General features: G+C 52.4%; 13 protein-coding genes across 13 annotated transcripts; 4 read left to right on the top strand and 9 right to left on the bottom strand.

Annotated features, from left to right (window-relative positions):
• Positions 1–699: 699 nt before the first annotated feature.
• N7459_005895 (uncharacterized protein) lies at positions 700–1,488 on the top strand (the record flags this gene model as incomplete). The annotated part of the gene is made up of 3 exons (XM_056945079.1): positions 700–918; positions 976–1,416; positions 1,483–1,488. 3 exons carry the CDS (start codon positions 700–702, stop codon positions 1,486–1,488), a joined length of 666 nt encoding a protein of 221 aa, XP_056799414.1.
• Positions 1,489–3,079: 1,591 nt separating this feature from the next.
• Positions 3,080–5,664, bottom strand: N7459_005894 (elongation factor G; the record flags this gene model as incomplete). The annotated part of the gene is made up of 4 exons (XM_056945078.1): positions 3,080–3,134; positions 3,201–5,230; positions 5,294–5,405; positions 5,462–5,664. The coding sequence occupies 4 exons, from the start codon at positions 5,662–5,664 to the stop codon at positions 3,080–3,082; spliced, it is 2,400 nt and encodes a 799-aa protein (XP_056799413.1).
• Positions 5,665–6,278: 614 nt separating this feature from the next.
• On the bottom strand, positions 6,279–6,780 carry N7459_005893 (50S ribosomal protein L36; the record flags this gene model as incomplete). Its single annotated transcript, XM_056945077.1, has 3 exons — positions 6,279–6,318; positions 6,400–6,434; positions 6,520–6,780. The coding sequence occupies 3 exons, from the start codon at positions 6,778–6,780 to the stop codon at positions 6,279–6,281; spliced, it is 336 nt and encodes a 111-aa protein (XP_056799412.1).
• Positions 6,781–7,272: 492 nt separating this feature from the next.
• On the bottom strand, positions 7,273–9,045 carry N7459_005892 (threonine dehydratase, biosynthetic; the record flags this gene model as incomplete). Its single annotated transcript, XM_056945076.1, has 2 exons — positions 7,273–8,790; positions 8,854–9,045. 2 exons carry the CDS (start codon positions 9,043–9,045, stop codon positions 7,273–7,275), a joined length of 1,710 nt encoding a protein of 569 aa, XP_056799411.1.
• Positions 9,046–9,853: 808 nt separating this feature from the next.
• Positions 9,854–10,583, top strand: rcf1 (respiratory supercomplex assembly factor RCF1; the record flags this gene model as incomplete). The annotated part of the gene is made up of 3 exons (XM_056945075.1): positions 9,854–9,894; positions 10,003–10,073; positions 10,162–10,583. 3 exons carry the CDS (start codon positions 9,854–9,856, stop codon positions 10,581–10,583), a joined length of 534 nt encoding a protein of 177 aa, XP_056799410.1.
• A 995-nt stretch (positions 10,584–11,578) lies between these two features.
• N7459_005890 (MARVEL domain-containing protein) lies at positions 11,579–12,186 on the top strand (the record flags this gene model as incomplete). The annotated part of the gene is made up of 3 exons (XM_056945074.1): positions 11,579–11,654; positions 11,706–11,991; positions 12,057–12,186. 3 exons carry the CDS (start codon positions 11,579–11,581, stop codon positions 12,184–12,186), a joined length of 492 nt encoding a protein of 163 aa, XP_056799409.1.
• Positions 12,187–12,589: 403 nt separating this feature from the next.
• Positions 12,590–14,143, bottom strand: N7459_005889 (uncharacterized protein; the record flags this gene model as incomplete). Its single annotated transcript, XM_056945073.1, has 9 exons — positions 12,590–12,674; positions 12,722–12,905; positions 12,955–13,033; positions 13,094–13,450; positions 13,502–13,601; positions 13,661–13,704; positions 13,755–13,884; positions 13,942–13,989; positions 14,046–14,143. 9 exons carry the CDS (start codon positions 14,141–14,143, stop codon positions 12,590–12,592), a joined length of 1,125 nt encoding a protein of 374 aa, XP_056799408.1.
• An 832-nt stretch (positions 14,144–14,975) lies between these two features.
• N7459_005888 (bZIP transcription factor) lies at positions 14,976–15,632 on the bottom strand (the record flags this gene model as incomplete). Its single annotated transcript, XM_056945072.1, has 1 exon — positions 14,976–15,632. One exon carries the CDS (start codon positions 15,630–15,632, stop codon positions 14,976–14,978), a length of 657 nt encoding a protein of 218 aa, XP_056799407.1.
• Positions 15,633–16,901: 1,269 nt separating this feature from the next.
• Positions 16,902–17,470, bottom strand: N7459_005887 (LYR motif-containing protein 2; the record flags this gene model as incomplete). The annotated part of the gene is made up of 5 exons (XM_056945071.1): positions 16,902–16,961; positions 17,014–17,037; positions 17,100–17,182; positions 17,246–17,303; positions 17,387–17,470. The coding sequence occupies 5 exons, from the start codon at positions 17,468–17,470 to the stop codon at positions 16,902–16,904; spliced, it is 309 nt and encodes a 102-aa protein (XP_056799406.1).
• Positions 17,471–17,779: 309 nt separating this feature from the next.
• Positions 17,780–19,560, bottom strand: N7459_005886 (NAD-dependent succinate-semialdehyde dehydrogenase; the record flags this gene model as incomplete). The annotated part of the gene is made up of 4 exons (XM_056945070.1): positions 17,780–17,897; positions 17,950–19,219; positions 19,290–19,377; positions 19,438–19,560. The coding sequence occupies 4 exons, from the start codon at positions 19,558–19,560 to the stop codon at positions 17,780–17,782; spliced, it is 1,599 nt and encodes a 532-aa protein (XP_056799405.1).
• A 704-nt stretch (positions 19,561–20,264) lies between these two features.
• On the bottom strand, positions 20,265–22,382 carry N7459_005885 (uncharacterized protein; the record flags this gene model as incomplete). The annotated part of the gene is made up of 1 exon (XM_056945069.1): positions 20,265–22,382. The coding sequence occupies one exon, from the start codon at positions 22,380–22,382 to the stop codon at positions 20,265–20,267; it is 2,118 nt and encodes a 705-aa protein (XP_056799404.1).
• A 442-nt stretch (positions 22,383–22,824) lies between these two features.
• On the bottom strand, positions 22,825–24,964 carry nop7 (mRNA-binding ribosome synthesis protein NOP7; the record flags this gene model as incomplete). Its single annotated transcript, XM_056945068.1, has 3 exons — positions 22,825–24,728; positions 24,793–24,891; positions 24,943–24,964. The coding sequence occupies 3 exons, from the start codon at positions 24,962–24,964 to the stop codon at positions 22,825–22,827; spliced, it is 2,025 nt and encodes a 674-aa protein (XP_056799403.1).
• Positions 24,965–25,168: 204 nt separating this feature from the next.
• On the top strand, positions 25,169–26,667 carry N7459_005883 (GPI-anchored transamidase subunit GAB1; the record flags this gene model as incomplete). The annotated part of the gene is made up of 6 exons (XM_056945067.1): positions 25,169–25,310; positions 25,373–25,437; positions 25,497–25,699; positions 25,755–26,115; positions 26,141–26,378; positions 26,429–26,667. The coding sequence occupies 6 exons, from the start codon at positions 25,169–25,171 to the stop codon at positions 26,665–26,667; spliced, it is 1,248 nt and encodes a 415-aa protein (XP_056799402.1).
• Positions 26,668–26,723: the final 56 nt, after the last annotated feature.

Below are 26,723 nucleotides of genomic sequence, written 5' to 3'. Positions count from 1 at the left end.
TTATACCCTCAGCGCGAAATATTGCCGAGTTTTTTTTTTTTTTCTTTTCTCTCCCTGTCGACGATCCATACACGTTTTAATGAACCCTTTACACGATCGCTTCTTATGATATACCCATCTCTTGTACATATCTCTTCATGTTCCACTTTATGTATTAATTATAGATTTTGCAAACTTTGCTTGTGTGCTGTATGACTTTATTCAACCACCAACGTCAATTTCCATATGTTATCGTTACTCGATTTATTCAAGGTACAACATGTGTTCTCCAGTTTTGCCCACATACATCCCGGTGTACAACTTTTCGAATGTAGCCCTACAAAGCGGGAAACATGTTCTATTCATCTCAAACAACGCTATGCAAGAAGGCTTGGTGCTGTTCATCTCCAAAGGGGAGGCTGGGAAACAAAGAAACTTAGTCCGCGCTTTTGTTCCTATTCTGAGCCATACTCTTTGACGGACAATGTCATTTAGCCATTGATCAATGAACCGGAACCTGATCCTTGGCTGTCTTTGTTCTCCTTGTCTGACAAGGAGAACAAGAACTCGTGCACACGAGGAGAAAATCAGAATATAAATATGCCCGCAGCACCTCTATCATCACAGATCATTCCATCACATTCCAAAAGACAACACATCTTCGCTCATCCCAAGTCTTACCTAAATCCGCCACCACAGAGCCACTGTCACTCCACCTGCATGACTAGAGCTCCCAACAACACAGGAACAGCCCTGAAAAGGTCAGGTGCGATCCGCAGACCAGCTAACCAGCTGAACAGGTCCGAAACAACACAGGCAACCAGCGCACAGAGAACCGAAGAGACACGCTTCATGGCAGGTCCACTACGAAGAGCCGCAACTGACAGCAACCCGTCCGATTCTGGTAATGAGGACTGGTTCCATAACATTCCCGACCAGGTATGTACTCTGACACGTCAAAACGTTGTCCATGCTAGATCTAACACGTATAGCCAGGATCTGGAGGTCCAATTGACTTCCGATGAGCTCAGCGAAGCCTTATTCTATTACATGGACTACGAGCAGCGACAAAGGCTCTGGAGGGATTTCCTCATCTGGGACTCGCACGGCATTCGCCAGCTGGTCAAGACGCTGAAGCTGTGGGTGAACCTCCAGCTGCCAGCAGACAAGGTCGGTGAATTTCTCGAGGATGCGCTATACCAGCGTGACGACCACATGAACAAGCTGGTCACTGCCATGGTCAACAACAATGAGACTTACACGCTCGTCGCTCTTCGAGTGATGGAGTACTATCAGATCTACGACGTCTCGGATCGTCCCGCCTGGGAGATCATGAAGCCGGGCGACATCGACCGCCATGCAGGCTTCAAGCGACTCAATAGAGTTCTCCCTCCACGAAGGCTTACTCAAGTTGAGCCGTCTACCCAACAGGGAAATGTAAGTGCCGGGAATTCCAACTAGTGAGCGAAGGCTGAGAACACAGATTGTAATCTCCCCTCGCAGGCTTAGCAGTCGGGAAGATGGCCATTCTTCCCCGAGGAATCCACAATCGAACGCTTGTTGAGCTACTTGGGGCCACTGACGATAGTTTACCAGGAATGCGTCTCCTATGGGGAAATTGCCATCGTCCTCAGACAAGGCATACAAAGACGTGTCTTGACCGAGAACGTGAGGGCTTTACCAATGGCCGCTGAGACTATTAATTCCCCATCAGTGAAGCCATCCAGCAGGGACTGACGATTTGCAGAGACACTCAGCCGGTTCTAGTCCGCTTTGCTTAACTGCCGAGGCAGGTAGGTTTACCAGTTCAGGCAAGCCCATCGGCTCAGGATATTTACTTCAGCCATGCTAAACATCACAGGTTGACCTTGTACAAGCACTCTAGTCTCTCAGAACAACACTCTTGAAAGCCCTCCGGTCATTCTTGAGCCAGAGAGACACAGAGTTCTGCATATGGAGGGCTGGAGGGCTCTGACGCTTCACCACTAAGTTTGCATCAACCCCATATCTGTTTTTTGTCTTCATTTCCAATTCAACTCTGGCTTACTCCCCCTTTTCTTTTATATTTTTCCTATCTTTGCCTCTTGATTTGCTTCCACTCCCAGCATTCTTTTCTATGATACTTCTTTCCTTCTGGCGTCCGGAGTTCAACTTGACATCAATGAAATACAGGGTAACCCTACAACAAAGATTAAAATGACAGAGCACCTGGAAGGCTCAACTCTCTCTCAATTTTCTTAGCAATTAATTAAACAAGATGCTTATTTTTAATTGGCACCAAGGAAACTCCATAGATAAAGTACTCGAATGGCCCATAAATGCATTTCAACGTATCTCAGAGTAGAGACTAAACAGAACATATGATTTGAGACCCTCGTCCATACTACAGCTGCGAGAACCGTGAGATCAGGAACAAACACAAAGAGGATCACTTAGTCCAGCTTCTATTGCAACCACCTTCTCAGCAGCAGGCTACATCGAGTGCCATTATTCATGGGACCAACCACTTCATGACCGAAACCTAGACTAGTCTCCATAGAAAGGTTCCTATGCCAAGGTCAAGAATATAGCGGTTTTCGTGTCGAAGAGTCGGTTTCCAAAGTCACGAGAATATAAACCCATAGAACACGGTGGGAGTGAGCAACCCTCAGTGACTATTAATTAGTGCCCAATATCTCCGTCTCGTGAATCAATTAGGGGCGACCTATCATAAGCAATCCCTATTGAAGATTGTGAGGCTTTAGAAACTCTACCTAGGTACCAACACTAATGAAACATCGTAGACTGCGCAAGGCAATGGCATATTGTCATATTGTTTAGACAGGAGAGTAGAAGGTAATATCTTGAATCTTAAAATACATATCCCAGGAAGCGATGCGAGATGATATCATGCCTCGACGCAAAAAAGTACAAGATTCTGGAGTTCTATAAAAAGGTCAACATGTGCTGCATCTGATGTCCTCGTCGCGAGTCGAGATGCATTCCAGGCCCCGCCTAAGCCAGATGAGAGTGAATGAGAGGGCGAGGTGAGAGAAAAAGTACAGGTGGATAGAGGGATAGTCGGCGGGTTTGGTGGATCAAGCAATCGGACTTTATGGGTTTATTTCTTGTTTTTGTCGGCGAGAGCCTTGAGGTGCTTGGCGATAAGCTCCTTCCTGTCCGTGGAGTGAAGCGATTAGCAAAGATACTTGGATGCGGATAGTAGAAAGAATTGAACGTACTGCATGTGGGGAGGAGCCTTCTCGTAGTGGCTGAACTCCATAGTATATTCACCCTTACCCTGGGTGGCCGCACGGAGGTTGGTGCTGAAGCCGAACATGCCGTTCAAGCTGCAGTCAGCGAAGATGGTGAACTCGTCGACGCCGGTCTCGGTGTCGTTGATGGTAGCGCCACGCTTGTTGAGCAGGGCAATCACATCACCCTGGAACTCAGACGGGGCGGTCACCACAGTCTTCATCATGGGCTCCAGCACAGACGGGTTGCTGTCCGCGAAGGCCTTGCGGAAGGCCTGCTGGGTGGCGTTCTTGAAGGCCATTTCGGAAGAATCCGTCATGTGGGTAGCACCATCGTTGATGACCATGCGGGTACCAAGAACCCTGTGGCCGATCAAAGGACCTTTGTCGCAAGAAATATTGAATCCCTTTTCGCAAGCATACAAGAACTTCTCAGAAATGCTACCACCGACAACCTGCTGTTCGAACTGGTTATCCTCGAGAGCACCAGTGGGCTCCATCCATCCCATAACACGGGCGTAGTCACCAGCTCCACCAGTCTGTTTCTTGAGCAGGTGGTCAAACTCGACACGCTTGCCAATGGTCTCACGGTAGGCGACCTGAGGCTGACCAGTCTCACAGTCGACTCGGTACTCACGGCGCATACGCTCAACGTAGATGTCAAGATGCAGCTCACCCATACCAGAAATGATGGTCTGTTCATTCTCCTCGTCGTAAGTCACTCGGAATGTGGGATCCTCTCTTTGGAAACGAGCCATGGCCTTCGAGAAGTTGGCAGCATCCTTGCTCTGCTTGGGCTTGATTGAAAGTGAGATAACGGGCTCAGGAACGAACATGGACGACATGCTGTAGCCAAGTTGTCCGTCGGTGAAGGTGTCACCAGAGGCACAGTCAACACCGAACACGGCACAGATCTCACCAGCACCAATCTCAGTGACTTCCTCCATCTCGTTAGAGTGCATACGCACAATACGAGGGACCTTCACTTTCTTGTTGTTACGGGCGTTGAACACGTTGGAACCCTTGCGAAGGGTACCCTGGTAAACACGGATATAGGTCAATTGACCGAAGTTGCTCTCTTCCAACTTGAACGCAAGACCAACAAAAGGAAGAGAGTTGTAAGGAACGAGCTTCACGGAAGCCTCGTTGCGCTTTTGGTCAAGAGCAAGGTTCTCGACCTCCGAAGGGTTGGGCAGGTAGTCAACAACACCGTCGAGCATGGGCTGAACTGACTTGTTCGCCAGAGCTGATCCCATAAAGACGGGCGTAAACTTGAGGCTCACAGTGGCTCGACGGATGGCAGCCTTTAGTTGGTCTGCGGTGGGTTCGCCCTCTTCCAAGAATATTTCAGCAATCTCATCGTCCACGTCGGCAAGAGTCTCAATGAGCATGGCCCGGCGCTCCTGAGCAATATCCTTCACCTTTTCGGGGATTTCATCCGTCTCCTTAAGATCCTCGCCGCTTTCTCCAACATTGTAGATAGCCTTCATGCGGATCAAATCGATAACACCCTCGAACTCATCCTCAGCACCGATGGGGACCTGAACGGCAGCGGCAGGCATCTTGAGTTTGTTGTTGATCTGATCAACAGCCTTGAATGGGTTGGCGCCCATACGATCCATCTTGTTGACGAAAGAAATGCGAGGGACATTGTAGCGGCGCATTTGTCGGTCGACTGTAATCGTTTGGGACTGAACACCGGACACGGCACAGAGAATCATCACGGCTCCGTCCAAAACACGAAGTGCTCTCTCGACCTCAATGGTGAAATCAATGTGGCCGGGTGTGTCGATCAAGTTGATGTGGTACTTCTGGTCATTGCCCTCCTTGTCCTTCTTGATCCAGTCACAGAAGGTGGCGGCAGACTGAATGGTGATACCCTTCTCACGCTCCAGATCCATTGAGTCCATCTTGGCGCCGACGCTGTCACGGCCACGGACCTCGTGAATGGCCTTGATACGGCCCGTGTAGAAAAGGACACGCTCGGTAGCGGTGGTCTTACCACTGTCGATATGGGCCTATTGTAGGAAGACTTATCAGACAACCTTTCAAGTAGGTTGAAGCATTGGGACAGCACTTACTGCAATACCAATATTCCGGACTTTATCCAGACGGGCAGCCTCCACAGGGTCGAGATTGTCGATAATGGCGGCTTGCGACAGGGTCTCCGGTGCGGCCGCGGCGGCCTCAAGCCTATTGAACACCAAATTTAGAAAATCAGATCAGAAGTCTCGGAATCAGAGACTTACACTGCAGACGCAGTAGCGGAGGCATTGCGGCGCTGTTCCCATTGTTTTAGGACCGACTGATAGGCCGGCGCGACGGCGGAGGACCGCAAAGCGGCCGTGGAAGCGCATCGCGAGCGCAGGAGGCCCTGGGACGGGAAACGTGAAGTTCTGGCCAGGCCAGACACAGCACGGTACTGGAGCCGTGCAAGGGAAGGAGATCTCATGGCGATGGCCAATTCACCCCAGAATTGATCGAATCAAGACGGACTGATTGCGCTCTTGTTTTCGCGGAGGAAAAAAAAGTTCGGGGAAGCCAGGAACGCGCCACGTGATCACTGGCCTGTCAGGACTGGCGTATTACTAGCAGTCTTGACAACGGCAATTAACAATGAATAGCCAGATTGTTAGAAAAATGAGGTATTCGGCTTTAAAAATAACATGCACGACCAGCGCTAATGTTGGAAACAGAGGCGTGGAGAGCTGAATTGGAGACCAATTGGAGTAGAATCGATGCAATATGGAAGACCAGAATCGCTGGCCCGAAACTATTGTACAGTAAAAAAACCCTAGCGCCGCTAATTCCCAAGAGATGTTTTGTTTGAAAACAAGTATGCAAACAATATTGTCCCCGATTCCAGTGTCAAATCGCAAGTCCATCACCAACGTCTCCGGAACCGACCCGAGTACTGAAGGTGTATGGGTAAGGGTTTCCGTCGGGTAGCTCTGTAGACTTTTGAGAGGAGGAAACGAAGTCTTCGACATCTAAGTCAACTCTGCCATCGCAGGTAACAAGACCGTGCGTGCCGTCGAAGAAATAGTGGAAAGAAAAACATCGAGTTTATTTGCCTTGTCGTTGCTTGTGCTTTGGGTTTTTGGAGCTGAGAAGGAAACAGACAGTATTAGCATGGAGCTCCCACTTGTTTTTCAATCCGATTCGAAACGGGCTGCGTAAGACTCACCAGATGATATAGACACGGTTCTTTCGCCGAACGGGCTGAGGTATCCAAGTCAGTATCCCGAACTATAGCAGAGGCCACCGCAATGGTGTAGAATGGCCATGGAATTCCTGCATATCATACCTTGCAGCCATCACATAGCCGCTTCACCGACGAGCGGGTCTTCATCCCGCGAACCTGCTCGATCTGTCGGGCCGACCCAACGGCAGTTGAGACAGCAGTGTTGGACTGCGATTGAGAGGCGCGCAGCTTTGAGAGACTGGTCTGGATCATGTGCGAGAAGGGACGCAGAGACACGACTCCGGGAATTGATCGACGAGACATAGAGGGAAGGAGCTGGCGAAGGGCGCCGGGGGCTCCGAGAACGCGGCGGAGTGAGAACATGGTTGCGATTGTGGCGGAGTCTTGACAGGCCGGTTGCTGAGGTGTAATACCTCACTTTTCGCCTTCCAAGGACGGGGAATCAGGGTGCGATTTCGACGTGGACGGTGTGCTCCCCGGGTTCTCGCAATGGGAAGATTGTTGCCCGGAGGTTTGGTATCCCCGAGCAGCCGATCCGGCAGTGAAAGCTGATTGGCGGATCTTGCCAACTGAATACTTTTACATACTCGCCTATTGACCGAGTATTCCTTTCAAAAGGCAGAAGTTAGAAATGATAAAATAGAAGATAGGATTTGGAAGATCATGTTCTTATCATACAGCCATGTCCAATTGCCCAGTCTATATTTAGGACCAAACGCCAAGCGGGGAATGAAAGCACATAGCGAGTGAAGCCGCTAAGAAAAAAAAAAAAAAAAGAAAAAGAAAACATTGATCATCACTCTTGGCCTCCGATTGGCCATAAAAAACTATTTACCAGGTAGACAGATCATCTCGTTAAGCGCGAAGGAATGTTTGATAGGTAGGGGAGTCAGTGTGCTCGCTGAAGGGGTAGCTAAGATCTCGCAGGAAGGCCTCGAGGTCATCCTTCTCTGCAGCCGGGCATTGGATACCAGCAAGAACCTTGCCCACGTCACCGCCATAGTTCCGGTAGTGGAACAAGGAGATGTTCTGGTTGGGACGAAGGGTGGTCAGGAACTTGGCCAGAGCACCTGGGCGCTCAGGGAACTCGAACATGAACAGGCGCTCATCAGCGACATCGGAGCGACCGCCGACCAGGAAACGCACGTGCCGTTTGGCGAGTTCGTCGTCGCTTAGATCCCGAGCGATCATGCCAGCCTTTTCCAGTTCCTCCATGATCTTGGCAAGGTCTTCACGGCCAGTCAAGGCAGATAGTGAAATGCCCATCAGGACATCAGCAGAATCCTCACGCGCGTAGCGGTAGCTGAATGCAGTCACGGCATGAGGCAGGATAATTTCCACAAGCTTGGCGAAAGCACCGGGCTTCTCCGGAATCTTGACGCCCAGCAGGGCTTCCTTTCGCTCCCCGAGAGCGGCCCTCTCGGCAACGAAGCGGAGGCGGTCAAAGTCCATGTTGGCACCGGAAGTAATGGCAATCAGCTCCCGGTTGGTGTCGGGGCTCGGGTTCTTAGAAACATATTTCTTCAACCCAGCGAGAGAAAGAGCGCCGGCGGGCTCAACCACAGACCGAGTGTCCTCGAAGGCATCCTTGATGGCAGCGCAAATTTCATCCGTGGAGACTTGGATCACCTCATCGATGACATTCCGACTGACGCGATACGTCTCCTCACCGACAGACTTCACCGCCGCCCCGTCGGCAAAGAGGCCGACCTCCTTCAAGAACACGCGCTGGCCGTCGTCCAACGACTGGGCCATGGCATTGGCATCGTAGGCCTCGACCCCAATCACCTTGACTTGCGGTGCAATACGCTTGAGGTACACTCCAATGCCGGCAATCAATCCACCCCCACCAACACCGCAGAAGACTGCTTCCAATTTATCCAAGTTTGCCTGGCGCAGCAGCTCCATGCCGATGGTACCTTGGCCGGCAATGACATAAGGGTCATCGAATGGCGGGATGTTGGTCAGGCCGTGCTGCTTCTCCAATCGGTGGGCCTCTTCCTTGGCAGCATCAAAATCGTTTCCGTGCAGTACCACGCTTCCTCCCAGGCGAGCGACGTTCAGATGCTTAATGGCCGGGGTGCCGGAGGGCATGACAATGGTAGCGGGAATTCTCAGCTTGCGAGCAGAGAATGCGACACCTTGGGCATGGTTGCCCGCAGAGCAGGCAATAACACCCTTCCAACGCTGTTCCGGGTTGAGATGGGCCATCTTGTTGTATGCGCCGCGGAGCTTGAAGCTAAAGACCGGCAGCAGGTCCTCCCGCTTGAGTAGGACCCGGCTCTCCAGCCTGTTACTCATGTTCACGGCATGGTGCAGGGGGGTTTCCTCGATAACATCGTAAACGCGGGAGGTCAGAATCAGTCGGAGGTACTAGATACCCCGCCATGGCATGTTAGATGAAAGGCGATCGAGACCGGGCAGAGAGTATCTCACGTCTGGATATCCATTGGGAAGCAAGAATGCTTCGGGGATGCCCCAGTTGGGAGGCAATCCCAGAACTCGCTGCAGCCGCTCCGAGGGAGGTGTCGGAGCAGCGGTATACTCAGTCAATGCGAGTCCGCTTGCTTTGGGAGACTTGGGGGTGACGGGCGTGGTCGCCCCGTTGGCCGCGTGCTCGTCAGACATGGTGCTCGGGGTGGCTTGGGCGAAGCAGGAACAAGTAACAATGGCCGGAGGAACAGTCCGTCAGGCAAGAGGGAACGCTTCGACACGTCGGACTCGTTTTTCTCGTCGGCCTCGTTTTTCTTGCGGGACCGTGACCGGAGCCTTATGTCATCAACCCTGGTCCCGAGCCCTAACAAGGCAGCGGCGACAATAACAACGGGGATGATTCCAAGTGAGGACGAGAGAACTGGAGTTCTTCTGTGGCTTCAGTGTCGAGTGATCCAAACTCGGTGCTGGCGCTGAGCGTAAAGAACCGCTCTCTGGACGAGATGCAGTAATGACTCAGGCTGATCCGAAGGCGGGCAGAGATGGCGGTCAAGCCTGTTCAACCATTGCAATGCGCAGCTCCCAGGATAGGCTACGTAACGCAATTCTTGTTCAAGACAAGCATAGTAATAAGAATTAGCTCTATTCACACTATTAATGTGAGCTCTGATAGTGGCGCAGTCAGTGTACGATCGCAGCATGGGCGATCCCTAGATAGTACGGTAGTTGTTCGCCCATACAAGCCAACGGCGAAATTCTCCTTGGCAGAGCTTGCGACGTCATGCTCGACCAAGCAACTCTCGCGTCCCCCAGCTCAACCGCCGCATCGCATCATTGAGACTCGCTCGAAGTACGAGAAGTGCCTGTGTTCACTCTCGAGGCATCCCAGCTGTCCTGTCGCTGTAATTACCACGCTCGAGATCGGCTTCCGAGTCACCCAGCGACCAACCCCCGCGCATCCTCAGCATCACCACGGGCCTGAGCTGCACAATACCTGACAAGCATGAGTCGCAGTCCTCTTCCATCGTCTCTGGACGATAGCCCGTACGTTTATTCGATCCCGACATGCCCGCAGTCGAGTGCAACCAGAGGCCCGGGAAGAGCGGGATGAAGCCCAAACTCGCTGCTAACGAATATCTCACCTCTACACAGGCAATTCACGGAGGAAACGGGGCTTCAGAAATTTACTCGCCGCCTCAAAGAAGATCCGTTGGTTCCGCTTGGTGCGTCCTCCTTCGCTCTGTCTTGCCACCATATCCTACCTCCCTCGACCGCACTCGACATGCTAACACCTCGTCCTCCTTCGTACAGGATGCGCTGCCACATGCTACGCCCTCTACCGCGCCTACCGGTCCATGAAGGCCGGCGATTCCGCCGAAATGAATCGTATGTTCCGCGCCCGGATCTACGCGCAAGCATTCACCCTGGTCGCCCTCGTCGCGGGCGGCATGTATTTCAAGACGGAGCGCCAACAGCGGCGCGAATTCGAAAAGGCCGTCGAGGAGCGCAAGTCCCAGGAGAAGCGCGACGCGTGGCTGCGCGAGCTGGAGGTCCGAGACAAAGAAGACCGCGAGTGGCGGGAGCGACATGCCGCGATTGAGGCTGCGGCGAAGGAGGCCGGTAAGAAGCCACCGAAGCAGCCTGATACGGCCCGGGCGGCGATCGAGCCGGCGGATGAGAAGAAGATCGGAGTTCTGGATGCTGTGCGAGCCTTGCTGTCACAGGGGAACTAGTCGATCGTTGCACGTGTAAAATACTTGGGACATGATGTTGTATTTGTATATATGGATTTTCAATCTCCACCACGCTTTCAACTTGTCACCGATGCGTCAAGGTGATTCTTGGTCTTGTTCTTGAGCTGTGATAGCCCGACATCAAGCCCTTTCTGGCGTGATAGGCCGCGCCGCAGGAGCGGCATGTCTAGCCTGTCGAACCCGCCTGATCAGCATTCATAACTGGGATAGCAAGGCACCAGAACCCACGCAGTGCTCTGACATGTGTATTATTCTTCCAGATAGAGCAGACAGGATCGGCGGCTCCGATGCGGCATCAACCCGTTGGAGGATTCTGTTCAGCGCTGCCTCGGATTCATGTGAGATCGACGGTTTCTCGCCCGAACAGAGTTTTTCTCCTTGTCTTTGCGGGGTCCAAAAGTACGAGGGGTTCAAAAATGAGTCTTTGAGGGAGTCAAGGAATAATTCAAATGAAACCAGCAACAGGATGTTTCTAGATAAGTAGAAATCAAGAGTCTGGGGAAGACAGCCCGAACTCCACCCCGGATTGATGTATAGATCAGTCTACCGAGGTGCTGCGCGCCAACCACTCCGGGGAACAACTCGCGGTCTCCAATAGTCGAAGAGACTAGTGCTCGTGGAGAAAACCCTCTATGCAACTTGTGTGAATTTGCCAATACTTTTCGGCATTCCGTGCCCCACTAGCCCGGCTTCTATGTCAGTCCGGCGCGTCCTGCAGGGTCTATTCGATCCCAGCTCACCTAGGCTTCACGCCATGCTGTCTCGCCACAGCAGACGGCCTCGGTCTGACACTTTCTTGCTAGCAGTATTTAACTGGATGAGACCCTGCTGGGCTGGGGTGGATCCTGTTTCTTTCTGCATTGCATTATCACCGGCCAAGGTATATACCACATCCCGCATACCCTGCCTCAGGTCACTCTCCACAACATCCAACCCCACGAAGCAATCTAAAAGAACTTGCTCCTGTGCCTAGAATGTTGAAGTGGGTGTACCCTATCCGAATCGTCCAGGCAGTCTTTGCCCTGGCGACCATCGGTCTGACTGCATACGGTTCGTACCCCCGACACCACGCCGCGCCCCAGACATACTAACGAAAGTCAGTCATCGCATCTCTGTACGATAGCTGGTCCTTCTCCAATGTCGTCTACTTCATGCTCTTCAATGGCTGCTGGACAACCGCCGTCGCCGTCCCCTACCTGGGCCTTGCACCTCTGTGGCTGCCACGTATCTCGCACGAGTTCGTGATTCCTACCGTTGAGCTTGTCACTATGGGTCTCTGGCTCAGCGGCTGGATCGCCATGGCCGCCATGATCCCTCACCCCAGCGCGTGCAACTATCCTAGCTGCCATGCCCTTCAAGCCACCATTGTGGTTGCCGCGGTCGAATGGTGAGTGTGCCCATCCTACCAGGGAAAATCGCGCGAGAGTTTGAGCTTAACGATGGTGACTGTAGGGCGCTGTTCTTCTTTACCAATGTCTTTGCCCTTCTGGATGTTAAGAATTCCCGAAAGAATCGCGGGAACACCCACTCTCGGGGTGGGCAGCCGGCCGTCTCAGAGGCGAATGCCTCCGGGGGCGTCTGAGGTGACGAGATCGCTCGTTGCTATATATCTACTCAACCTTGTTGCCATTTGTAGAGAGGGTTTACTCTCACTGATCTGGTCTCGGCGCATCGATCAACATGAATACGAACGCACGGTTTAGTGTGAGAATCGAATTAGATGCAGGCTATGAGTATATATTCATGACTTGGTTCTGTCTATTCATTGACATAGGACAAAAGAGATATAATATGGTGAAAGGATAGCTAATTTAATCAAATACCCTTGTTCATATCGCAGTGACAACCGCGAGAACCATAAGCAGGGCATCCGTTCCATGATAGATTTAGAAAATCACAACGCTCTCGCTGACAACGCACACGCTAATCCAGCAATTGCATCAACACATCTCATCACGTTTCTTGGAATAGGTCCCCAACAACATTCAACCTAGATCCATTGCCTCCACTTGGGGTGTGAGCTGGGATGGAACACCGGTACTGTTGTGGTACCCTAGAACCTCCGCGTACCTAACAAAATATTAGACTTGTTCTCCTAGTCCAGGGTAGAAACATACATGACTGTCTTCCAGACATCGGAAGGGAGATCTGCGTCCAGGAAAGACCATTCGAACTTCTCTTCTGCTTCTGGTTCATCGTCGGGGTCATGATATGGCGCTAGGTATTGGGCTTCGAGTCCCTCGGCGGCTGTGATTCGTCTCCCAGGATCAATCTGGAGCATCTTGTCCAGTAGAACAGTAGCTATGCGAATCAGTAAAAGGACATTATGGCAGGTCATATGGTAACATACCCTTTAAATTGGCTCCTGGTAAGATCTTGGGTAGAGGTTTACGGGCTCGTTTGGGTAGAGATCGAATGAAATTCACAGTCTGAGTTCCAAGTCAGCCACATCTGAACTATGAGTGTAAACCAACCCTTTGCCCACTCACATTTGGACTCGAGATATTCGCAACAACGTCATCGGGTGGACTTCCTAGCAGTTGCGTAATCACGCAGAACTGGTCGATGTGATTCTTCCCGGGGAAGATGGGTCTGCCGAGAATCATCTCGGCGAAGATGCAGCCCGCACTCCAGATATCAACCTTCTCGTTGTATCTTCGCCAGGTGAGCATGATTTCGGGAGCTCTGTAGTACCTGGTGGAGACGTAGCCAGTCATTTGCGGGTCTTGCATGCGGGCGAGCCCGAAATCGCATATTTTGAGGTCGCAGTTCTCATTGATAAGAATGTTGCTGGGTTTGAGATCGCGGTGGACGACACCCGCGGAATGGACGTATTTGAGGCCTCGCTAGTTATACGTCAGTCATGAGCATTGCTTTGAAATGGCAAGATGACCTACCAATATCTGGTACATGAAGAATTGAGTGAACTTATCATCGACCTTTCTCGTCTTCAACAGAGTGTGGAGATCGGTGGCCATATGGTCTGTCACGAGATATCTTTGTCGAGTGTCAGAGATATTGTTTTGATCAAAGAGTGAGAACCGTAGTGTACGTACATATCCTCTGATGGAGAGATAAACAGATCATTTAACCGGATAATCTGGTCTCAGGTGTCAGACTCGGTGCTCCAATCGCAGTTCGGAGACTCACATTCTCATGCTGAAGCTGTTTGAGCAGCTTGATTTCGCGGAACATGTGCTGGGCCACCACAGCATTCTTGAACGGCTCACACAGCTTTTTCACAGCCACAGTGCGATTGGAAATTTGGTCGTTGGCAGCGCTGAAATCATGCAATTATCAGTTTACGCTCGTCGGTGAGAATGTCCGAAGATCATACCAGACAAGTCCAGAAACGCCAACGCCCACCGGTTTGATTTGAGTATACCTATCACGACAATATCAGCATCGTCGCTGACTTGTCAATGCATACGCCTAGCACACCTCTCGGTCGTCTCGAAGTTGACACCCATGATGGTCCTATTTGTGAACTGTGCCATCTCCTGGCCAGAAGTAGGTCCTTGGCCCGTCTGTTGGGACATGATTGAAGCCCAAGCCAATGCCAATGCTCATAGAGTATTGAGATGGAGAATTGATGTGATACGGCTCTAGGGGAGGTGTTGAGTATTCGTCGCTAAGAGTGGAATTGAGAAGTTCAGGCAGCAAAGAAGAAAACAACAACTGAGTTATATTAAACGCGCCCGTGATCCACCGCATCATTTCGAGCGGCTTCGATGGAAATAGTGTGCACTGACATCAGCGGCTGGTGCCCACGAATCCATCAGGAAAATCCATGGACCTCATATCTGGACGTCTTCGCGGCTCTATTGGATCTGGTTTGCCGCTCATATCAGGACCCACCTGATCGGCAGATAAATTTAAGCTTACTGGCCGGCCGTTTTTCCCGGCTCTACCGAGCTTGGTCAAAGACCTGTTCCCACCCGCCCCGTCCGACCCATGCAGATGGAGACGGAAATCGTTTGAGTCCAGGACGTCAGTGGCTGCATCTCTCCACAATCCACGGTTTCGGATGTTCCCACGCCTTCCAGGGTTCGTGACCGGTCATTGGCGACGTGACACATCGGCCCTGCTACGCTTATTAGCGGTCACGAATACATATGTAGCGTGATACTGCGTGTCCTCATTGATGATACAGTGGGAGGGGGAGGAGCGATTAATTTAGCGTTAGCCCATTATGCGAGGTACACTGGGATCCAATTCGAGTTTGTCCAAGTAATTAGGTAACTATGTAACTAACCAGTTAGTTACTTTGGCAAAGTGGATGACATCAAGACGTGATACACGACCTCGCCGATAGCAGCTTCAGCGCGAGACCACACACAAGTCAATTTCGACGAGGCCCGGAAATAATCCCTACAGGCAATCTGCATCGATGAAATGATCAAACATCGCATCGGGATATTCGAACTCAGTAGTCTTCTCCATCGGTATTGTCGCCGAGACGTCGCCGTACGCATCCGACTCCAACGTATTCTCCCCAGCAAATCCCGATCCCGACCCGTCAGACCTCGTACTGACCGAAAAGCTCGGTGATGGGCATTGATCCTGGCCGACATTGCTCCCCATTACTTCCGAGGCCATTCTCGCCAATTGGTGATTGATTTGCTGATCGTCACACCTGGCGTGGTCGAATATCCTGTTTTTGAGGTGCCAGAGCTCTTCCTTCAAGGTACCTAGCTCCGCAATGAGGCAGTCATGCTTCGCAGTCTCATTTTCCAGCGTGCGTTGGATATTCTCGTATTCCTTCTTTTTCTTGAGCCGGCACTTGTTTGCGGCAATGCGATTGCGCTCGAGGTGCTTTGTTCTTGCGGGGTCGAGATTGTCACGAACTGGAGGCTTGGTCGAGGATCGGCGGCGCGTTTTCGGGGTTGACTTGGCGGGCGGATTGGTTGCCGGAGATGTATCTTGCTTCTGGAGCAGGTCTTGAAGCAGGGAATCGGTCTTGGTCTGCGAAATGGGGAACGGCGTCAGCCATGGAGGCTGGGCCAGGTCTTCGAGTAATGAGGGCATGACGGCTTGAGCGCCGCGTAAGCCGGGACTTGGGCATGGATATTCCAGAGTGGCTGTCATATTGCGAATGGATGGTGGGAAACAGTGGTCAAGTATCGTGATGTTCGCAGAGTGTAGTCAAGGGTGGGCGATCGAGTGTGCTGCGAAGCTTCTGTGTCATATATACTCACGACCATTGAGTAGCATCCACACAAAAGTCTAGCATATCACACGGCAGGATATCGTTACTGTAGAAAGCAACGGGTATGATGTAGGCTACGCCAACTTCCAAGTTTCAGGCAGGCAATGGGAGCGAGAGAGGAGTCTCGCCACTGCAACGGCTGGAACCACAACCACCCCAGACAGCGCGGAGACGGGCAGGATCCAGTCAAGAAATCTTGGTCTCCCAACGGTTCTTTCGTAGCAAGGCCGGCCAATCATATCACCCAGTTGTGAAAGCTCCAAGTGGGGATCTTGTACATGCAGGGGTGATCCTGTTGGTGCGTGCGTGGAGCAGCCCAACGTTCAAGGAATGAGGGGCATCGCAAGTGGCAAATCGCGGCTGGGGAGATCAGAGCATTGATACCTCCGGGAGTAGCTATGGACCGTTGTTCTAGAACTGCAGTTGTTCGGTCTTGCGGTTTTCTTGCTGCGATGACATCATGCACCAATGCGGGACATCGATCTCCAGGGTCGTTGCCATGCTTTCTATGGTGGTGGAAGACTTTGAATCAAGAATGAATGGTACTTTGTCAAGGCGATATACACCAAATCATCACATTAACGGGTGTGCATATGCAGATCTCTTGACCCAAAGCCGAATCGTCATTTCACTATCTCCGTCATGGCCATCTACACTCGAGAGTGATGCTCATGCGGCTCGGATGCGGTTATCTCTTCCGGTGATCGTCCTAGACAGAGTCCAAGACTCTGTGTTATGAAGCCCCGTTTGGATCTAAGTGGAGCAGCATTGACTGGAGTGTTCAATGGTTCGATCGCTTTTGATCGGTAAAACGTGACAATTGCCTGCTATGACTGTTTGCCCTGAATCTGTAGGAATTCTGACTTGATTTCACGCAATTATCCACTTATGACGAGAACTGGCTGGGTTCTGCCACGCTTATCCTCTTTAACATACGACCCCAAGATCTCAATTCAAAACACTCACGACCATTTGATCATAGTCTATCAGACTCCCATCACCAATACTCTAAACTTTCTTTTTCTATATGTACAGTGATGATCAAGATAAGAAATTACCGGCCATATAAAGGTAGCGATCAGTAAGCGTCAACCAGCGACCTGCTCATCAATATACCTCCTCATAGTCTCGAATTCCGCTTTCCCTGTCTGCAGAAAAAGTCAACTTTTGAATCAGTCCCAAGAAAGTGAAGAATCATACCGAGAGCAGGTATCTTATATGTGGCTACCGCAAAACAAAATCAGCCATCGACTCTGGCCAGTACCAGCTACTAGACGCCAACTTACCAAGTCCGTGACTTCGCGATGCCGTTCAAATTCCTGTCGCGCATAGGCATGCAGCTCAGTGCGGGTTGACGAGGGTGGGATCTCTGCGAAGAGTCAACAAGCTATTCAGCACAGTCGAGGGAATGCTGCAGAGAAAGGAAGCATACTATTCAATGCCCGGACGACTTCGCGCCAGAATGCTAAGACGCGTTGCCGCTGAATGAACTATTTTTTGCCATCAGTATATGCAGTTCATCTCGCTCGCTCGGGTTCAATTGGCAGACGCAACCTGGCAACTAGGCACTTACATGGTCTAGACTGACAGCGGGCTTTTTCAGCTTTGACGGCTGGCCGCGCGAAATGGCGGCAAGAAGGCGGGGGCAGGGACGCATGAGGAACAGATCATGTCATGTCTCAGAGTAATAAATGAGTGGACAGAGGACAAGTGTGAACCTTGGCTCGTCTTCTGCTGGAATACAAGTCGCGTCGTTGCGATTTGGATGAAGAGGGAGATGTGAAATAGTAATACGTGTTTTATACAGTCATGTGATATATGATTTCCTGATTGGGAATCTACAGAGGGATGCCATTTGACAATTCCCACTTGCTGGACCTAGTAAGAATCTTTTTCGAACGTAAAATGTGCAAGTTCATTTGCATCGCATCTCAAAAATTCTAGACATATATAGCTTGGAGAAGTCCTATGCCTGCAAAGGCTGCCCCATGCCACCAAAGGTAACGCTCTTGATAACCATGAATTCATCCAGACCATACTTGCTGCCCTCGCGACCAAAGCCACTCTGCTTGACACCTCCAAACCTGTCGATGGATTAGTGGGAGTATCTCAAACGAAGGGAGAAGGAAGACCTACGGTGAAGCAACGTCACTGATCAAGCCAGTGTTGACACCAACCATGCCAACCTCCAGGGCCTCGGCAACACGGAAGATGCGGCGAACATTGCCGCTGAAGAAGTAGCCAGCAAGGCCAACCTCGGCGCGGTTGGCCAGGTCAACGACTTCCTTCTCAGTCTCGAAGGGGAAGAGACCAGCCACAGGGCCGAAAGTCTCCTCCGAGGCAATGAGCATGTCCTTGGTCATGCCGGTGAGCACAGTGGGCTCGTAGAAGTTGGGTCCAAGTGCAGAAGCTCTCTGGCCACCAATGGCCACTGAAGCGCCCTTGCTGGTAGCATCCTGCACGTGCTCGTGCACCTTCGCAACGGCACGCTCGTGGATGACAGGGCCGTGTGTGATACCATCCTCGAAGCCGGCTCCGAGCTTGAACTCCTTGACCTTGGCCGCGAAGCGGGTAGCAAAGTCCTCGTACACGCCCTTCTGCACGTAGATCCGGTTAGCGCACACGCAGGTCTGGCCAGAGCTGCGGAACTTGGAGTTGATGGCGCCCACAACGGCAGCGTCAAGGTCCTCCACGTCATCGAACACGATAAACGGGGCATTGCCGCCCAGCTCCCATGAGACCTTCTTGATTGTGGACGAGGCCTGCTTCATGAGCAGCCGGCCGACGTTAGTCGAGCCGGTGAAGGAAACCTTCCGCACCTCGGGGTGGGTGGTGATGAGCTCACCCACGGCAGGGGTGTTCTTTGCCGCAGTAACGATGTTCACCACACCCTTCGGGATACCTGCCCGGTGGGCCAGCTCCGCCAGCGCATTCGCGGTGAACGGGGTCTCCGCGGGCGACTTGGCGACCACTGTGCAGCCCGCCGCCAGCGCCGGGCCAATCTTGCGGGTGATCATCGCAGCGGGGAAGTTCCATGGGGTGATCAGGCCGCACACGCCAACGGGCTGCTTCAGCGTGATCACCCGGTTGCCCGGCACAGAGGCCGGGATCGTGTCGCCGTACACACGCGGCGCCTCCTCGCTGAACCACTCAAAGAAGCCAGCGGCGTAGTTGACCTCGCCCTTGGAATCGGCGAGCGGCTTGCCGTTCTCCCATGTAATCAGCTTCGCCAGGTCCTCCGCATTATCAATCATGAGCTGGTACCACCGGCGTAGCATGCGCGCACGCTCGCGGCCCAGGGTTGTGCGGAATGAAGAGAAAGCCTCCGAGGCAGCCTGGACGGCCTTTTCGACGTCGGCGACATCAAGCTCCGGGCATGTTCCAATCAGTTTACCAGTGGCCGGGTCTGTGAGCGAGATGCAGAATGAGATTAGCATACGTGCGAATGGCCCGAATCGAGGGGGTTCGATCGTTACCGTGAACCTCGAAGGTCTTGCCCGACTGAGCGCCGACCCATTCGCCATTAATGTAGCACTTCTCAATGAAGAGCGATGGATCTTTCAACTGCATTCGCAATCAGCGCTGGGCTATGACCATGGCCTCGTACTTCCAGAGCTAACTCACGTCAGGTCTGCTGTGTTCCATGGTGTAGAGTCTCTTCGCGGCGGGCGGCGGGGGAATGGAAAAAGGATACTGTGGACGAGATCGCAGTAGCTGCCGGGTAACGGGGCGGACGATTCGCTCCATCTCGAGAGATCCGGCTCGCAAGGGGAGCGGGGGATGAACGATGAGGGGACTCAAAGCGCAGACAAGTGCGGTATCAGGGCGCGGGGAGTGGGAGACGTCTTAAAGGGCTCGGGATCCGCGGTCTGCAGATCTGAAATTTCTAGCGGGCTCGATGGTGATTGCTCTCTAGGCCCGAGTAGCACCGAGGACGGAGTTCGCGCCGATGGGTGTGGCCGGTGCAGGTCAAGCTCGGACGGGAAGCTGGAGTGGATTGATGTCATTCCCGGCGCATTCGTCGCCCTTCGCTGTGTCAAGCTGCCACTTGTTGGTTTCGCACTTTTCATACCTATAAATGATAATTGACTTCTACGTGGTTATAGATCTGCTTCAACAGTCTTTTTGGATAATCTACTGCTTCACTTGAGGAATTCCGGCAATTGCGAACGTCGAGGCTGACCGTCTCTCGACTGCATAGAAAACAGTGCCCGGCGTTCTCAGCCAGTCGGAAGCTTGGACGAAGACGAACTCGGCGATCTCCACCAATCAAACTCAACCATGATAGTATGTAGATAATCATCCATACCGCAATTCCCATTTCATATCATTTTGGAGATCAAACGTTGGAAAGAGCCGACGCTGGGATGGTGGATAGCTGCAGTATATATGGGGATTCATTCGAAGGTCTAGGGCTTGATAGGAGGCTCATTATAATACAGGAATTAAAGCTAATCAATCACAATCACACCAGCCCCAGACACATCTTCGGTCTGTTCATGGGCGGGCTGATACCATTGGTGGACATGCTTCATATGCTCCTTAAGATTCCACATCCGTGTGAAGGGGTGCGTATGTCGGGAGCATCCTTCGACGGGACAGACCAGCTCTCCGCTTAGTTGACTATCCATTATCTCGCCGCCGGGCACACTTTGAGATCGCTCGCGGCCGTAGGATGGATGAACACGTTTCATATGCTGGTTGAGATTCCACGTCCGTGAGAACCCCTTGGTATGTCGAGGGCACACATTGATGGGACAGACGAGGTCGGTCCTTCGATAAGGCCTTTTGCCTCCGGTCGCCAATTTATCAGGGCTAGTATCATGGGACACCAGCCCTTTCATATTGGAGGTGGAAACGACATCCGGCGTTTCTGCAAGGCGAGAACGAGATCGTGGAGCTTGCGATTGCCGCCGGGACTGAGGCTGGGATTTGGATTTGGGTCCTCGTTTATGTTTTGCCGACTCCGCTGGGCCAGTCTCACCCTCGCTGTCACTGCCATTGTCGACGTAGGCGTAGGCCCATGTGCTATCGGGTAGCCTCTGCGTACGTTCGATTCGACCTTCCTGTAATGTTCGGAATGTCATGTCCTGACTGAAGAGCCCGGCACATCGCTGCGATGCGCGCCTGACAGCATCAGAGGGCAGACCCATCATGCCAGCTAGACCCATAACCTCGCTCCAATCCCGGGGAGCGCGCTTATTACGACTGACCCTTCGAATGCCATCTTGAGATGAAGGCGAACGTCCCCTCGAATCTGACGCATTTCGCATGCTTTCATCGTCCGATTCGGCAGCAGGGGATGAACGTAAAATGGACGAACGATCATTCGATGTTTGAGAATGTCGCGAGTGGCGCCGAATTCGTTTGCGACCGCGGGACAGACTCCGGCTCCCACTCCTCCGTCTGGATCGTGATCGTGACTGGTCATCGTCCGAGTCGGTTTCCGAGTCACTTGCCGAGTCGTCGCCACGAATTTTGCCGATCATGGAGTGGTGTAGGCCTGTCAAGAGACGGTCTAGTTGGGAAATAACATTGCGCGAAAGAGGTCGCAGCTGTTGTCGGGAAACGCCATCATCAGATTGAACGACTGGGCGGAGGGATGTCGTACTGGTAGGCTGTTTCTCGTGTTGCTTTTCTTCGTCCTCATCAACCATTGCATCTGGATCGGGTGTTTTCGTTACCCGATTGCTCTTCAGTTCATCGTCATCCCACTCCCGGGATTTAAACGTTTCCTTAGCAGTCTTCATCATAGTCGCAATGATGGACTCTTCCAACTCCGCGCTGGGCCGTGGATCAGGCGGCATTCGAACTGTTTCGGGTCCATCTAACCGTCGACGAACTGCTTCGTCCGCGCGTGGGACGCAATCAGCCGGCAAAGGCCAAGCTACCCATCCTCTTGGTAGAGAGAATGTCTTTTCCTCGTCATCATCGTCTTCTTCCTCCTTGGGATCTCGGTCAGCATCCCATGGTTGATTGGCTTGGCTGCGCATTGCATAGGCATTGTAGAGGTGGGCAGCCAGGTCCCTACCTCGAGAGGTGAGCATGGCATCAAAGGTCCCTTTCTCTTCTGCAATGACCCTGAGGTACGCAGATGGATCATCTGTCCATCGATTGGGACGCTCGACACCAGGTGGCAGGTCTAGACCGCGGTTAAGTACATAAGTCTGCGGGACTAATGTCTTTACGGGTAAAATTGACCGCTCGCGAGATCCCGCCTTCTCCGGAGTTTGTCTTTTTTGAGTTGAATCGTCCTCGCTACCATGAAAGCTTTCCCCATCAGAGCCATAGTCCGAGTCCAACGGTCTTTCGCGTAGGAGCTTGTCAAAGTCATCTTCCTCTTCAATGGTGGGGCCTTGGCCAGTTAAATCATAGTCAAGATCTGGCTCCGAGGGAACATCTTGACTGCCGCCCCCGCCAAAGATGGACCTTTGTAGTGGCTCTGGCTGAGATGATGGTGGACCAACATCACTGCTTGGTCCGCCAAACAATGAATGATGTGGCTGTGCAGACTGTGGCGGTACGAACTGGGAAGATGATAGAGGCTGGTTGTCTGAAAATCCGGACATGCCTCAGCGCCGGTGGTGGTTTATGGGCACGTCGTTGAGTAATAGTTCGGTCATATCACATGGATCTTGATATGCGTTGTAAAGATCGCAGTCTCGACCACAAGCAACAACTGAGCATCACGCAGAGTTTCTAAAGATGCCAGCTCTGATGCTCTCAATCATTGCTCGCCTGTGTCAAGAGGTGTGTTGTGATCGAGGTTATCAAAAATTCAACGGCGCAAGTGGACCACGTCGCATCACGTGACATGCGTTGATATGGGTGACAAACAATTGGACTGTGTTGATGCTTCTAATTCTACGAAGATATTTGGAAAAGTAAAGTGCAAGAAAGATATTCAATTGGATGCGCGTAAATTTTTAGGACATGCATATACAGGGGACTATCCCAGCCGCAAACGCCAGCACAAAAGCACTCTTGATGGTCGGACATAGCCGCTCAGCTTCATTTCTTGGCGGCATTCTCAATCTTACGCCGCTTCGAGCGGAGCTTAGCAGCCTCATCGGACGTCTTTTTGTTCGAGTACATCATCTTCTCCAGGAGCTTGCGCTTCTTCCGACTCATCATCATCTTCTGCCTTTCGAGCTCTTCGTCCTCCTGGCGCTTCTTAGCAGCAAGCTTCTTGGACTGAGCATTCTTCTTCTTGGATGCCTCATCAGCGGCACCAGTGGAGGAGAACGGCAGGCCAGCAGCCTCGGCCTCCAGTTCCCGCTGGTGCTGGTTGCGCGCCGCCTCATCGTCATCATCTGACTCGGACCCAGCGTCGTTCTCCTCAAATCCGCCGAAGTCTCCATCTTCCTCTTCCTCTTCTTCGTCGCTGGCGCTTTCGTCATCGTCGCTTCCAGCAACATCCATACCACCATCAACAGAACCATCGTCTGACTCTTCGGCCTGTACGGAAGGCTTCTCGGCACTCGCGGACTCATCTTCCATCTCTTCGTCGCTGTCCTCGGCTTCGTCAGCCATCTCAGCCTCACCTTCCTCTTCCTGCTCGGCCAGAGTGGCTCGCGGGTCATAGCCACCGCGATTAGGCTTAACCCAAGGACTCAGGTGAGGAGGGAGAGTTGTGCCAGGCCCGTAAAGGTCGGCTCGGATAAGCTTGCCCTCGTTGACGCAATCCCAAACCCACTGGGGTTGGACGTAAGTCCTGCCAGGGATGCGGGTACCCGGCTTGACCTTCTGGACAGCATCATTAGCAGCAGGGATGGCTGGGAGAGATTCTGCCGGAAGCTGAGGTCGATCAACGATCTGGTGAGTAATCCGCGGGTCTGTCTCGTCGTGAGTGAAAGCTCCATCGCCTAAAACAGTATCCCAGCCAATGCGCTTGCAGCCGAAAGCACGCAGGATAAACTCAAGAGGCGCCTTGGGAGCCTCACGAGAGACGTAGAACACGAATGGAGCAAAGAGTGCACCGGCTTCGTTGCCGCTCATCTCGGGCTGGGGAAGAGCATCGGCCTCGGGGGCAGCGGGCTCGAACTTGTCGATCGCATCGGTCGAGTCCTCGGTGGTATCGACAGCCTGCTCGTCCTTGGTCTGATCCAGACCGGCCGACTTGATCACCTTGTCCACCTTGGCTTGCACCTCTCGCGACACCTCCTTGTTCGAGCTACCGTTGGTCTGAGGCTTGCTGGATTCGATAGCCTTGGGTGTCTCGCCGACTGTCCGGCCCTCGAGGGTAAAAGCCGCCAGCTCGGCACCATTCTCATCGCTGCGAGTATCGAACTTCGGAGGGTACCTCAATCCAATCGAAGAGTACAGTCGGAAGTTAACGAAGCCGAGAAGAGTGGTGTAAAAGTCGACGAACGTTGCCATGATCCGGTAATCGACATCGCCATTGACACGTTGCACAAAGCGGTAGGGCACCAGCCACATGATGTCCTGGCCTTGAATGGTAGCCTGGTAATAGATGCCCTTGATCGAGAGGAAGGACTTGCGCAGCGAGTTGGTGATAATCAGGTAGTGTTGGAACTCGTGGCAGAGGCGCTGGCATAGTGCAACAGTCTTGGACGGGACATGGTCGGTGGAGGGCAAGGTCGCAAACAGGAAGAGAAGCGATAGGGCATCATCGAGATCCCTCAGGGCATCGATAAAAGTCGGATAGCGCTCCTTGATGACGTGGTCAAGAGTGAGTTTGGGAGCATGATTCTTTTCCAGGCGCGCGGCGTCGCTGACTTCGCCACGACCCAAGGAGCGAGCGATCTTCTTCGCAAGAGCCTTCTGGTCACGGAACTTGTTGAGCAGCGGCTCGTGCAGCAAGTATTGAATGTCCTTAGTGTAGTAGAAGGTAGTGTTCGGGGTGGAGGTCTTGGAGGCCTTCTTCTTGTTCCGGGGCTCACGAGGGTAGATCCCTGCCGACGAGCAGTGAGTTAGTATCGCATGACCCTCAGATCAAAAAGAGAAACCCAATCTTACCCTTGAAAATGCAAAGTCGACGGAAATCTGGCAGAGAGATTTGGAGTTTGCGCACGGCCTGGGTACGGGTAATGTAGTTTTTGGCCTGGCCAGAGGTGCCTGCAAGATGAGTTAGCATTTCCAATTAAGAGCTAGCTTTGTAGCGCATACCCTTCTTCTTGATTTTCGCCATGATGAAGTCTGTGGGAGTTGTGAGCAGCAAAGCCAAACAGTGCTGATAAGAAGAAGGAAAATTTCTCGATTACTTTTTTTTCTCGAAGCCAAGGCGGATGGTCCGTGCGCTGCGGGCGCCGTGGTTCCTCCGCCCGGAGACACTTGGACTTAACAGGAACAGCTGGAAACGACGCAACGCGGGATCTCACGCCAATCCACTGTCATGGCGGTGGACCGACGGAAGGTCGCTGTGTTCGGCGCGGCCTTCGTCTTGCGTCTGCTTCTCATCTGCCTTTTTCCTTCCCTGCCCGACTTGCTGACCGGCCGAGTCGAGGTCTCGACCCCGGTCAATAGCTTCAAGCGACGTACGTGACTTTGGGAACCCCCTCAATGGCTATGCAATACGCGGCCTAACATACCTCTCTAGTGCAAGAAGGTCTCTATCTGTACACGCGAAATGTCTCGCCCTACGACGGGGGTGTCTTTCACCAGGTGAGTCGACTTCCAATGCTTCTATGGGACTTCCCAAGTATTAACCCGACTCTACATAGGCGCCGCTCCTACTTCCATTGTTTGCACTCCTCCCTGATGTGCGGAGTACCCCCCTTCCGACTGCTATATTTTATATCATTGTTGATCTGGTGAATGCGCGTGCATTGATCACCATCTCGGAGTCGGGACAGTCTATCCAAAGCCGCCTACACTCCGCCATCCGAAAGCATATTCGGTGGGACGGCGTCTCTGTCGCCGCTTGGTATGCTTACGCTACTCACTCGGGGCCAATATTTGTGCCGCTGACTAGTCTCCAGGTTTCTGTTCAACCCGTTTACCATCGCAACATGTCTCGCACGGTCGACGACCGTGTTCTCAACGTCAGGGATTCTTTTTGCCATTTCGAACGCCGTCAGTGGGAACAGCGTGAATGCAATGTTGGCGCTTGGATTTTCCTCCTATCTCTCGCTCTACCCAGTACTTCTGTTCATCCCGTTAGTCCTACTCTGCTATGACCAGCGGACACACAAGCCTGGTCAGCAGCCCAATGTTGCCATTTTCACCCTACAGCACAGCACTATACTAGTTGCCAGCATTTCAGGCCTGCTAGGCCTCTCCTACCTCATTACTGGGAACTTCTGGGAGTTCATGTCGGCCACCTACGGCTTCCATCTGCTTGTCCCAGACTTGACCCCGAACTCAGGGCTGTGGTGGTACTTCTTCATTGAGATGTTTGACTCGTTCCGCGAGTTTTTCCCTCGGGGTTTTCTGGCTTCATTTGGCTAGTTATGTTGGCGGGTTCACTGCACGATTCCGTCGACAGCCGCTGTTAATCATTACTTCACTCCTGGGTGTGTTCGCCATTTTCAAGCCGTACCCCAGCATCTCCGACGCGTCTCTGTACTTCGCGTTGCTCCCTTTATATCGCCATCTATTCCCTCGTGAGTATTCCATTGGCTCGTCAAATGAACCCGAAGCTAATTCGATTCAGTGATGCGGTATACCTTCTTTGCCACCTCAGCCCTCCTCTACTCCAGTCTGCTGGGTCCGGCCTTCTACCACTTATGGATCTACGCTGGGTCGGGAAACGCCAATTTCTTCTACGCAATCACTCTCGTCTGGAGCTTGGGCCTTTCCATTCTCTTGGCTGACTGTCTCTTCGCTGCGCTCCGAGACGAATGGGAGCAAGCTCACCCCGAGGCGGCCGGCCAAGAGGTGAAACAAGTGTAATGTATATTGATTTTTTGGCAGTTCAACTGCTGCATGAACCCCTCGCATGCCATAAA

The sequence above is a fragment of the Penicillium hispanicum genome (assembly GCF_028827665.1).
Source record: "Penicillium hispanicum strain IBT 35686 chromosome Unknown utg000005l_segment0_segment0, whole genome shotgun sequence".
Taxonomy (NCBI): Eukaryota; Fungi; Ascomycota; class Eurotiomycetes; order Eurotiales; family Aspergillaceae; genus Penicillium; species Penicillium hispanicum.
The sequence above is the reverse complement of the archived record's forward strand: the minus strand, read 5'-3'. Positions and strand labels throughout refer to the sequence as shown.